Here is a 13,142-nt window from a genome sequence, read left to right on the forward strand (position 1 = left end):
CCCCCCCCCCACACACACACACACACACACCCCGGCTGAAGAAATGTAATTAGGGCCTGGCTTTTTTTGATGACTTTAAGAGACTCACTTGCCACATTCCTGAGAGCACTGAAAGCACTGAGCATTGCAAGCTTCCCTGAAGAGGAGAGGATCGTTGTGAGAGGTTTAGCCATTGGCCATTAAGAGAAGCCATTCAATTTCTCCACCTCCCGAGGTTCACAAACCCCACGGGCTCTCGGAATTGCAAACAGGGATTTATTTGGTTTCTCTCTTTGTGGATTCCATGTTGAACAAATGCCCCAGTTCTGTGCTAGGGGGCGCTGTGCTATGGGGGGAGGTGCCAACTTTGGGAGTTCAAATGTAGTTCTCGTGACCAAACCTTGGCACTTTTCACAAGAGCTGAGGGGTTGGTTCTGGTGTCCTAATCAAACGGAGATGTGGGTAATTACATCAGCTGATCCAAATTCTCCTTTCAGCTGCACGTGGTGTTCTTCACTTCTGGTCCCCAATAAGGCAGAGCACGCCTCGTTCATTAGGCAGTTGGCACATCAGTTTGCACGTCATGGTGGGATGGTTGTGTTTCAATGTCCGGTGGGGTTGGTTGTGTTTGCACGTCAGGTTGGCATGGTTGTGTTTCAATGTCAGGGTGGGTTGGTTGTGTTTGAACGTCAGGTTGCACGTCAGGTTGGGAAGGCTGTGTTTGCACGTCAGGTTGCATGTCACATTGGGTTAGTTGTGTTTGCACGTCAGGTTGGGAAGGCTGTGTTTGCACATCAGGTTGCATGTCACATTGGGTTAGTTTTGTTTGCACGTCGGGTTGCACATCAGGTTGGATTAGTTGTGTTTGCACATCAGGTTGGCATGGCATTGTTTCACTGTCAGGGTGGGTTAGTTGTGTTTGCACGTCTGGTTGCACATCAAGGCCGGAGGACTGTGGGGACACGTGCGGTTGCAAGTCAGCTAACAAATCAGTTTGAGGTCCTGTTTTTTGCACATCCGTTTGCAGAGTCATGAGGGAGGCTTCTGTTTGCACATCACTTTGCACGTCAGCGGCCAGATCAGTTTGAGCTAGTGTTCTTTGCACATCCATTAGCATGTTCGTTTGCACGGTCGTGCGGGATGCTTGCGCTTGCATGTCACTTTGCCCCGCTGTATGAGATAGCGCTCTTTGCACATCATTCTGCAAATCTCTTCCCGCATCAGCCTGGGACCCTCCATGCTGTAAGTTATCCTCAGTTTGCTTTTTCTGCCTCTGGGCCAGTCTCTCCACCTCCTTCATGAACCGAAGGCACAGCTCCTCCTGCCAGGGCAGAGCCACGCACTGCACCGCCACGGGCAGCCCCACGGCTCCTTCCACGGCCTGCGGAGGAGAGAAAAGCGGTGGAAGATTATTAGGGACACTCAAAGGACCTGTGCTGCCATGCGGAGCCGAGCCTGTAGACCAGGGGTGGCCAACCTGTGCTCCGGAGCCACAGAAGTTAATGTGCGGCTCCTTGTCTAGGCACCAGGGCTGGAGTTACAGGCCCCAACTTTCCAATGGGCTGGGGGGTGCTCACTGCTCAACCCCTGGCTCTGCCCCCACTGCACCCCTTCCTGGGCCTTCCCCTGAGTCTGCAGTGCCCTCCCTCCTCCCCCCTCCCCCCAGAGCCTCCTGCATGCCACGAACCAGCTGACTGGGAGGTGCGGGGAGGGAGGGGGAGGCGCTGATTAGCAGGGCTGCCGGTGGATGGGAGGTGCTGGGAGCAGGGCTGGGGGGGGCTGCTGGGGGGCTGCTGACGTATTACTGGGGCTCTTCGGCAATGTACATTGGTAAATTCTGGCTCCTTCTCAGGCTCAGGTGGGCCACCCCTGGTCTAGAGCCTCCTTCTCTTTGTGAAAGAAGAACGGAAGGATCCATCCACAGGACCCAAGGTTGGACTACGGGTACCCCCCTGCAGACATACCCCCTCCAGCTTTAATCTGGCCAGCTCAGGAGCAGTGAAGCCGCAGCAGTGGACGCAAGTAATTATCCAGGGTTCTGGGCTGGCTTGTACATCCCACGCTGGAGCATTCATGGCCAGCTCAATGAAAGCTCCCTTGGGCATATCTACATGCACTGTCATCACACCCTGTGATTGCACTGGGGCCAAGAGTGCGGCTGGTAATACGTTAGGCCATGACCCACGTTCCCCAGGGGAGTTGGGTTGCAGGTTATTTTGCCATCAGCAGCAAAGCTAGCCATGAGCTAGTGGGCCTGGCTGTGCACAGGTGGCCACCCGCTAGAGTGCTCTCCAGGACACAGCGGCCTGGCCCACCCCAGGGAAATTTTCCCTGGCCCAGCAGGGACCCTGTCGCAGTGGATCGAGGAGGCAGTAGCCTCTCTGCTCTGCAGAGCAGATTTGGTCTCGGTAGTGGGGCGGCTGCCCCACTCCCGCAGAACAGGGGTTAAAAGCAGCCCTGGAGAGGGCTGCGGCTGGGAAAGCTAGGCTGATTGGGGAAGCAGCCAGCTGTGGCCAGCTCAGCTAGGACCCAGCTGGCCCCGATAAGAGGGCTGTGGGCCAGAAGCTGGAGGAGTCTCTCTAGTTCTGGAGAGAAAAGGACCTGGCTGTCTGGGAGAGAAGGGTACCTGAGGCAGAGCAGTGCTGGGGATTAGGGCAGGGGAGCTGGGGAGCTCCAGCCTGGTAACTCCCCAGGCTGCAGGCCTTGTTAAAGGCCCAAAAAGGTACTGGGGCTGCAGAGGGGCAGCCCGGGAATAGGCAAAGGCAGCGGGTCCTAACCCCTTGCCAATGATGAGTGGCCATTACGGACTGCAGTCTGCCCCAGTGAGCGGGGGCTAGATGATGACTGGCAGTAGCCACTGAGGCAAGGTGGATTTAGAGGGCTGGGGGTTCCCCTGGGAGGGGGGACCCAGAATGTGGGGGTACTGCAAGGGCAGAACCCAGGATAAGGGGCACTGGGGTCTAGGAGGGACACGGGGCCAGTGGCAGGTGAGACACTGGTCAGGAGGAGGCGCGCCGTCTGCTGGAGAGCTAATTCCCAAGACGACCAGCAGGAGGCGCCGCACCAGTGAGTCATCGACTTCGCTACAGGCCCTATCTACCAAAGAGAGAGACAAGGTCTACTGTACAACACTCACAATCCGCAAGGGGACAATAAACTAGAAAGCAACCACCCTGTGATCTTTCAGTAACCCCTTCATTGGGATCGGTATGACAGCATCCATGTCTGTGGATATTAGAACGGTCTATGGCCACCTAAGACATCCCCCGGCTGCCATGGCCCCTCAGAATGCCATCGCAACCTCAAGGCCAGGACTCCAACCCGCCCACTCCAGAAACATAGCTCCCTGCGGCTTGAGCTAAAGGAAAATCATCATGAACAATATAGAGCCAATGGCACACAGTGGAGCAGTTCTGATTCCATTCAGTAGAGGGCAGTGGTGCACAAATACACACTAGCCTGGTCATTATAATGGATTGTTATCTACACGCCATGGTGGACAGTCACCCTTGCTCTGAAACATGTAGACTCTATGGATCTAGGGAATCATTCACCTGTGAAATCTGCATCTGGCCTGGACAGTTTGCTATCATGAGATATAGCAAGAAGGCCCTGCTGCCCCCAAATCCTAACCTGTCTATGCCATAAAACAATGGAGATTCATCACTGTGAAACTGACCTGTCTCAGTCTCCTATCCCAGGGGTCATCGTAGTGCCCTGTGTAATGCTTCAGATTTTCCTCATCAGCCTCCGTAACGGTGGTGACCGGCACAACCCCGGCAGGGAAGTTTAAGACGTTGTACAACATGGTAGAGGAAACAGCAGCTGGAAATGGGATGCACAGAATATGGTAATAAATCTGGGGCCATATAGGACTCTGTTACTGCACACTAGGATTATCCTGGCAGCAACAGGGCTCGAACTCAGACCCTCCCGCTCCAAAAGCAGAGACACCTGCCACTTGAGCTAAAGGAGAATTGCACTCAGCTTTTAGCAGTGCAGGGGGCTGTTACATAAGTACCCAATTCTCACTGTCTCCAGGACAAGGCAGTGACACACACCTAAACTAGCTGATTGAACGCCGGCACCTTGAGCCTCTAGCATTCTCGGGAGTTCAAATCTTACTTCGGATATCAGTGTATAAAATCTGTAGCCAACAGGGACTGCCTGGCTGTCAGCTTGCTGTGCAGCATAGCCCCGGGAACTTCCTGAGAGCAGGAGTGTCTATAGCTACCACCCATCCTGTTACAATATAAAATCTGGAGTTCCCTGGGAGGAAGAACCTAACCAGGGGTCTAGTATCCTGACACTGCAAAATCCGTGAGAGAAATCAGAATTGATCAGCTTCAAACACAGAATCCATTTCTCCGCACTTTGGGGATCTGGTAAACGGCCTCTCTCTTTATACAATGGCCTGGCTCTGAAGACACCCAGCCAGACTGAGATTTAATGGCTTGCACAGTTTTCAGATGCTGGCAAAAACTGGGGAGAGGGGAGAAAGAGTTAATCAAAGGTTCCTGACCCACCAAAGAGGTTTGGTTTGGTTCAAATTTTGCAGGATGCCTTAGGCCAGTTCTTTCTTGCACTGCAACTTACCAATGAGTCTCCCAGGATACCCCAGGGTGAAGGCAGGGCCTAACACAGGACACAGGACGACATCCAGATCCAGGTCTCTCCATCTGGAGAGGAATTCCCTTCGGTATATCTAGAACAAGGCAGCACCAGGATTGCCCCAATTTGTAGGATGTAATTATAACACTTGGCTTTTGCTCTGAGGATCTGATTGTGCTTTATAAATATTAAGTCCTCACGAGGTGATCTGGGTGAGTAATTTGGAGAAAATGACAGGTGGAATTGACCCCTATAGAGGGTCAGAACAACTCTTATGGACCCTATGTCAATGAGGGTTTAGGTAAGATTTAAGTAGCACACAGCTCTTGTGCTTGCTCCTCTGCATGGCATGGTATGAGTTTCACCCTCTGCAAACAGTTTGGAAAATTCTCTTATATATTCCTTATTCCACACGATTTACCAATTTCTCCAATGCCTAAGTCTTGATCTGCAGATTGTTTGCAAATAGCTTAGTGGGAATATTTGAACTCCCTCCTTTGATCAGTTGATCAAAGACCTGATAGGTTGATCGGTCCCGTGAGATGATTTCTGTTCCTGGATTAGATGATTTGTGTGCAGGGCCTAACTAACAGCCGCGCAAATTTCAAATTGCATATTTGAAGGGATAGTTCTCTGAGCTTCAAAGTTTGCATTGTGGTTGGTTTTAGTTCTGCAATTCGAGATTCACTGTCACTGACTATTTGTGCATAAAATTTCCTTTTGACCTGCACATGCACTAGTAAAGCTTGTTTACTAGAATATTTATGGAAAGTAAACACATAGCATGAACACAGCACAAATATTCAGATACCACTAGGCTAGGCCTGGTAAAAGAGCCTAGTTAGAACAGTTAAAATATTCACAGAAAATTCCCTCTCCAATATATATGGCTGGTAATTTCCTGCTAATGTTCCATGCTGCTGGGACTGCATACAAACTCTTTGGTGGCATGGAAGATGCTAGCAGAAGCCTAGATGTCCAATCCAGAAGAGCTGAGTTTGCATGTGTCCCAATGGGTGCTGTTGTAGGGTGAAGAGCTTACAGGATTTTGGTTTAAAGGTTGTATCAGTTGATGACAATGCAACTGACAGTGCAATGGCCACTATGAGACTGGGGCAATAGTTCATTTCCTCATTTCCTGTCTAAAAACAGTGCTTTTTATCTTTTCTATTGAAAAAGTCACATTACCATCAATGCAGCATGCAGCTTTGAGAATTCTTTCGGCGACCTAAAATTAGCCGGACAGAAAAAAGTGACAGAGATTATTGAGCGGGCAGGTGACTGGTTCACTACCAAATTTGGACACAGTGTCTCCATATGGGTGGTGTGTGAATGGATGAAATATCGATAAAGCACAATGCAGTCGCCATCCGGTTTCTTAACACACTGACACCCCCCTCTAGATATGCCAGGCAACATAACTCTCTTTTAACACAAAACACGCTTCAAATATGTGGGAATTTGGAATGGGCCCAGGAGAATAACTGGGGTCCAAATTTCATAGCTGGCCCGTTTCTGCAAAGGCCTGAACCAAGAGCCTTGATTCAGATAGCCCTGAAATTTGAAGGGGATAAAAAAATTTGGCTCTAGGGGAAAGGGATAGCTCAGTGGTTTGAGCATTGGCCTGCTAAACCCAGGGTTGTGAGTTCAATCCTTGAGGGGGCCATTTAAGGATCTGGGGCAAAAATTGGGGATTGGTCCTGCTTTGAGCAGGGGGTTGGACTGGACGACCTCCTGAGGTCGCTTCCAACCCTGATATTCTATGAACTGTGTAGCTCCTGCAGAAATCTATTGGGTCCTTTAATTTCCAGGAAACTCAGTAGCACCTCGACATAGTAGGTCTAAATTCTTAAAGTGATCACTCATCATCATCACCAGGGCCCCAATCCTGCAAGGAGCTCAGCGCCTGCCCAGAGCGGCAGTGAAAGCAGAAGGGATCCACACAGGAGCAGGGGTCTACGTGTCCACTGTCAGGGTGGGGCACTGTGGGACGGCTTCTGAAAGGCAGCACCTGTCAATGTAAGTGACGAAGCGTCGACACAGACGCTAGGTCGACCTAACTGCATCGACCTAAGCGCTATGCTTCTCACGGAGGTGGGGCTATGAAGTCGGTGCAGTGGGCAAGTTACATCGGTGGGAGCTGCATTTTAGGTCAACCTAACTCGGTAGCGTAGACCAGGCCTCGGTCTCGTTGACATAAGCCTGTGCGCAAATGCTTTGTTGAGCTGAAAGCGTCATTGAGACTGATCAGGTGAACACAGCCGCTGCTCACCGATTCTCAGCCAGGGTCTTTCTAGTCCACAGGAAGCTGCAACCCTTCTCAGACTCTTTCACCCAGATGTCATGTTTTTCCCCTCACTGGAGTGGACATTCTGGGCCAGATCCTGAGCTATTGCCTGCCTAGCTCCACTGAAGTCAAGAGAGCCGTGCTTATTTACACAAAAGATCTGTCCTTCTGTTTGCCATGCACTTTGTAACACACACACTGTACAAGGAACTGATGTGGCCTTATTCACCAATGGGAGAGCTACACAGGGGAATAAGATTTGGTCCATTTTCTTTACACTCTTCTACCCCATGGATTCCTTGGTTTTTAATTAGAAAACAAGCCTCAAATCGGAAATGTCCCTATATTTTGCTTTGAGAATTTAATTTTTTTCCTCCCAGTTGAATTCCCCTGCAACCCAACCTTGCCTCAGTTTCTCTTCCATTCAACCCCCATCCTTTCTAGACTGCGTTGTGTGTTATGGCAGCAGCTTTTAACATTGACACAGGGATTCAAAATGAAGCCAGAATAGGAACTTGGACGTGACATAATTAACACAGATCCTAGAACAATAACTATTCATGGATTATACCCTCCCCCACATCATGCCCTTCTGTGACGATATGCAAATGATCAGTCACTGTTCACAGGACTATTCTCCCCAGCAGCTGGTAATAGCAGTTTCCATGCTTGCTCTAAGGATCGCTTGCAACCTTTCAATTGTATCGATAGGTGGCAGTAACAATTTCACAATTGGTTCAAAAGTATTTACAATCCATTCACCCACCCCTGTTGATTCTACAAGGAACATACGTCACAATTCACGGTGATGTCCCAGGAACAATGCCATCAGATGTCAGCCCAGCAAAGTCATTCTGAAGCAAGGAACTTGTGCTGGAAAGATCTTTCTGCTTCTACACGGCTATAAACTGTACTGTGAAATCATCATTTTCTACAGTTACTTGAACAGAATTAAAGTTGAAAAAACCGCCTCTTACCACACTCCACACAGTGCATTCAAATAACTGGAGAATCGAGGGAACTGAAAAGAGACATAAAACCGTCAATGAGCATCATCATCATCATCGGGAAGCCAGAATCAGGGCAGATCGTTGAGAAAGGTTTTCAGTGGAAGGGGTTCTGCTCAAACAGCTCCAAAGGCACTGATGTGGCACACGCCGGGATGCACATTTTGCCAAGCAAGCACAGACACTGCAAGTGATCCACTAACAAACTTACCATGGGCACAATCTTTAAGTGACAAAACTGAAGATTATGAATAGGGCCCTACCAAATTCACAGTCCATTTTGGTCAATTTCCTGGCCATCGGATTTTAAAAATCATAAATTTAATTATTTCAGCTATTTGAATCTAAAATTTCATGGTGTTGTAATTGGAGAGGTCCTAACCCAAAAAGGAGTTCTGGGGGGGTCGCAAGGTTATTGTAGGGGGGGGAGGGTTGCAGTACGGCTGCGCTGATGCTGACGGCGTCAGCAGCAATACAGAAGTAAAGGGTGGCCTGGTATGGTGTTGCCACCCTTCCTTCTGCGCTGCTCCTGGCGGGGCGCTGCCTTCAGAGCTGGGCGCCCGGCCAGCAGCTGCCGCTCTCCGGCCGCCCAGCTCTGAAATCAGCAAGAAGTGAGGGTAGCAGTGCCGTGACTCCCCTAAAATAACTTTGTGACTCCCCTGCAACTCCCTTTTGGGTCAGGACCCCCAATTTGAGAAATGCTGGTCTCCCCCGGGAAATCTGTATCACATAGGGTAAAAGCACACAAAAGACCAGATTTCACAGTGGAAGACCAAATTTTACGGTCCGTGATGCATTTTTCATGGCCGTGAATTTAGTAGGCCCCTAATTATGAATGATCTAACTTCATGTATCTTTCCCAAACATTTAATTCTGCAAAATCAAAATACTAACAATGAGACTCTGCTGTGCTTGCACAGTGTGTTACAGCTGAGGGTCTCAACGTAAGCATGAATCATTATCCCCACTTTGCTGATGAGGAAACTGAGGCACAGTGATCAGCTGTAGAACTGGGAATAATACTCAGGAATCCTGACTCCTATGTGCCTGCTCTAGCCACTAGAGAGACTCTCTTCCCTTAAGGCTGTGGCTTGGAAGAGAATGGAAAACCGTTTACATCCTGCCTGATGGGTGAAATTCACCCCATGCAGAAGGTCAGCACAAAGCCTATTACTCACATAAGTCGCACTTTAGCCCCGGGATAGCTTAGTGCTAGGCTTCTGCCCAAGGGCAAATTTGACCGGCTGAGTATTTAAACCAACCAGAAAAACAACATTAATGTTTAAAGAGCCTCACAAAGAGAGGAAGGCTAGCCCAGGGACTTGGGATGTTGGAAGAGCTAAGTTCAATTCTCAGCTCTGTCACTGACTTCTAATGTGTCCTTGGGCAAGTCACTTGTCTCAGCTGCAATGGGGATCCCTGCTCTGCCTCCCAGGGGGCTGGGAGGAATTCAGAACTGAAGGTTATGGAGGCTGTGCACATTCCTATATGGAGAGAGGACCACTCCCATTGTTTAGATTTTCCAAGGAGTGTTTCACTGGACTCTAAAGCCCCCTGGATCCACCCCTGTGTCTCTCCCTAGTGTCCATGTCCTGGCTTGCTCACCAACATTTCTGAGTTATAAGTTTGTTCCTAGGCATCTCCTGCACTCAATGTCTGGTGTGATGGTTCGTGGTTCACACTGATAGTCAGGAGTAACGCTGTAGTGAGCTAACTCAGGATGTAAGGTTACAAGCTGGGCTTTAAGCCGGGTTACCATGTTGACCCTTTCCCCGAGCAACTATCCCAAACTGTGTCAATACACTACGTGTTACCCAGAAGGAGATGGTTATGCTCTGGGGGCCTGCTTGCTTTTCACTCGCCCTGTGTAAATCAGGAGTAAGTACACTGAAGCCACTCTGAGTGAGAGCAGAACCAGACCTCAAAGGAATTTAGGTACCTGTCTCCCATTGATGTCCATGGGAATTAGGTGCCTCGCCCTTTTGAGGATCGGGGCCTAAGTCCCCCCTGAGCCAGCTGTGAGTGTGAAACGTGCCCTCTCTCCGGCACTGAAGGGAAGAAGAGGTAACTTACCAGGGGTTTGGTGAGGAAAGCCAGAATCTTCTTCAGGAGAAAGGGGAGTTTGTAGCAATTGATCTGGGAGCAGGAGTTGGGATCCACAGTCTCCAGTTCACTGGGAAGGGAGACAGAAAGGAGGCAGTCAGGATGAGCCATGGGCCTATCCAGTGCTGATTCCTAGCCAGAAGATGTCTGACATTCATTATATGACAGGTTTCAGAGTAGCAGCCACGTTAGTCTGTATCCGCAAAAAGAAAAGGAGGACTTGTGGCACCTTAGAGACTAACCAATTTATTTGAGCATAAGCTTTCATAAGCATCCGATGAAGTGAGCTGTAGCTCACGAAAGCTTATGCTCAAATAAATTGGTTAGTCTCTAAGGTGCCACAAGTCCTCCTTTCCTTTTTTCATTATATAATACGGACCTCAGCTAGCCCCTTTCAGCCAAGGAGATCAACGTTCTTTGCAAACGAGTACACCTAAGACTGAGAGATCCCCTGGAGACCAGGCCAGGCTCCTGCAAAGAGGCAGTCACCAGATCAGTTGACTTGCAGACCTGTGCGCTAGCCACTGCATAAGGTGCAAGAAATAAACTCTCCCCTGTTATTAAGCAAGAGGCTGGAAAAGCCTGCCTCCTAGCCTCCCTACAGCAGTAGCCTAGGTTATCATGTTACTCTTCTTCATGGCATCACTCAGTGGCACCAGCTGGCTTATTGGCTGACCCCTTGCCTGGATAAACGCCAGGGTAGGCCCAACAGGAATTGGCCCAGAGGTTCTAGGCCAGTGGCAGCTGGTGCCCAGAACAAGTGGCGGGGCTCGAGCAGCAGGCAAAATGACATTTGGCCCCATGCTCTGTGGCCGAACCCCAATAGCCCAGCTGAAGGCCGTATTCCCAGTTCAACGCTTCCTTCCTCTGCCCCTTGCAATCTCAGAGTGCGACTACACAGCACACTAAGCCCAGGCTCTGACTCAGGTTTGCGCACAAGCCCCACTTCCATCGACACCCACATCCACGTGACTCAGGTCTGCAAGTGCTCCAGATCCAGGTCATAAGACCCTGCTTGGGGGGCGGTCAAAGCCCAAGTCCCACTGAGACTCAGGTCCAAGCCCTGTCATTCTGCAGTGTGGACACAGCTCAAGCCACAGAGCTGAGTCAGAAGGTCTGTGTGGTGCAGGATGGACGTGTGAGCATAGCTGGGAGACCCAGGTCCAGCAACTATGAACCCAGGATTACAAAGCGGTGTGGATGCTCAAGCACAGGCTTGGACACGCTGTGTGTGTAGTCAGACATATCTAAGGCTACATTTTAGTCACGGGTATTTTTAGTAAAAGTCATGGACAGGTCACGGTCAGTAAACAAAAAGTCACCCCCCGTGGCCTGTCCATGACTTTTACTAAAAATACCCGTGACTAAAACTTGGGCAGGGGACTGTAGGTGCTCTGGGGGGGGGGGGTTGTCCGGGATGCCACGGGTGCTGGGGGAGGTGGCCTGGGACCCCTGCTGGTGCTGGGCAGGCGGGTTGGCGGGGCTGACAGGAGCTCCCTCCCTGGCTCCACGTCCCTGCAGCTCCTAGGTGGTGGAGGGGCACGAGCACCTGCTACAGCAGCTCCCATTGGCCGGGAACTGCAGCCAAAGGGAGCTGCGGGGGCAGGGCCTGTGGGTGTGGGCAGCGCGGAGCGCCCCCAGCCCCTCCACCACCTAGGAGCTGCAGGGCTGTGCCAGTGGGAGCCCCCCCTCCACAAGGTAAGCACCCCCCTGCACGCCCAACCCTGTGCCCCTAGCCCTGAGCCCCCTCCCACACACCCAAACCGCTGCACCTCTGGGCCGGGCAGCTCAGCGCCCCAGCACCTCTGGGCTTGCTGCACCAGGTATGAGTGTAAAAACATTGCTTGAGCCCCGGCACCTCTTTCATTACAAATTAAGCACTGCCTCATTGGTGGGGCTTAGCTCCACCGGCCTGTCAGGACCGGCCCCTCCTATAGCAGATCCGGACCACATTCGCCCCGGCTGGAAGCAGGCAGGACTCCATGGAAGGCAGAGCAGACAGGCCCGCAGCACGGCTAGGCAATGGTCCCGGGTGCCTGCTGCTCTTTCCCTCACTCCAGGGCTTCGTTGTGGAGACCCAGCCTGCTGTCGCTAGTTCCACCCACCCCGCTGCGCCTGGGCGGGCTAGGTCACACTTACAGTTTCTCAAGTAAAGCCGCGCCGCCATCGGCAAACAGGCCCTTCATGAAGAGCTCGTTCATGACGTAGTCGATCCGGGGGGGGATGAACGGGATCAGCTGGGTGAAAGACGAGGTGGTTCATAAACCAGGGGACAATACTTCCTTGCGATTACTTATATTCTGGTAGAATCCAGAGGCCCCAATTGAAATTGGCGCCCCCGCTGCGTTGGGCGCTGTACGTACACATGGTAAGAGCCAGTCCCTGCCCCAAAGGACTTGCAGTGCAATCTGAAAGGTCCTAAGGGATGTAGGCAACCCAATTCTGTTGCAATGCAGCCCTTGCCCTTACAATCAAACTATATTGGACAAATAACTGGGCGAAGGAAGAGAAAAGGGGATTGCCTGGCAGAGCCAGGAATTAAACCCAGATCTCCGGAGTGTCACTGCAGTGCTTTCTTCACAAGACCATCCTACCTCCACGTAGCCAAGATCTGCAGTACAAACAGGACTCTCGCTCAGCACCCATCTGCACCCGGGACACTTCTAAGGGTGCAAGCTGCAGAGTAGCCCATAATATTATCATCCTTTAACTCCTGCCTAGGCTCATTTGCTAGATGACATGAACACACCTAGGAGTGTAATAATGCTCATCAATGGTTGTGGGTTTTTTTTAAGAGTTCCTGCATAATATGGGTGTAAATACTTAGATTTTAAAAGAAATTGGAGAGGAGAGGAGAAGAGAGGAGAGGAGAGGAGAGAAAGCTTTTCCTATTTTATTCAATTTATCCTTTTTCTTTGACATTTTGTCTTACTAAAAGTAATACCATACAGTCATACTGTACAGCATCTTCTAGCCAAAGAACCAAAAGCACCCTCTAAAGGTCTGATTAGCCTCCTTTTACAGCCGAGGCCCAAAGTCACATGGGAAGTCCACAGAGAGTCAGGTGCAACTCCCAGTTTCTTAGTCACTAAAACCATTTTGCCAAAGTGTAAAAGCAACACCAAAACACATAGGATCAGGTCCTTTGCTGGCAA

General features: G+C 50.6%; 1 protein-coding gene across 1 annotated transcript in view; it reads right to left on the bottom strand.

Moving 5' to 3' along the window:
* Window positions 1-267: 267 nt before the first annotated feature.
* The window catches only part of LOC140916609 (vitamin D3 hydroxylase-associated protein), a 29,476-nt gene continuing 16,601 nt past the window's right edge, over window positions 268-13,142 (bottom strand). Inside the window, exons 9-15 of the mRNA XM_073358277.2 lie at window positions 12,127-12,224; window positions 9,958-10,057; window positions 7,855-7,898; window positions 5,779-5,818; window positions 4,576-4,684; window positions 3,659-3,804; window positions 268-1,360 (exon numbers count right to left, since the gene is read on the bottom strand). Of these exons, the coding sequence (XP_073214378.1) occupies window positions 533-1,360; window positions 3,659-3,804; window positions 4,576-4,684; window positions 5,779-5,818; window positions 7,855-7,898; window positions 9,958-10,057; window positions 12,127-12,224 (1,365 nt within the window). The 3' untranslated portion in view covers window positions 268-532. The remainder of the gene's footprint in view (window positions 1,361-3,658; window positions 3,805-4,575; window positions 4,685-5,778; window positions 5,819-7,854; window positions 7,899-9,957; window positions 10,058-12,126; window positions 12,225-13,142) is intronic.

This window comes from Lepidochelys kempii, chromosome 8, assembly GCF_965140285.1.
Source record: "Lepidochelys kempii isolate rLepKem1 chromosome 8, rLepKem1.hap1, whole genome shotgun sequence".
NCBI lineage: Eukaryota > Metazoa > Chordata > Testudines > Cheloniidae > Lepidochelys > Lepidochelys kempii.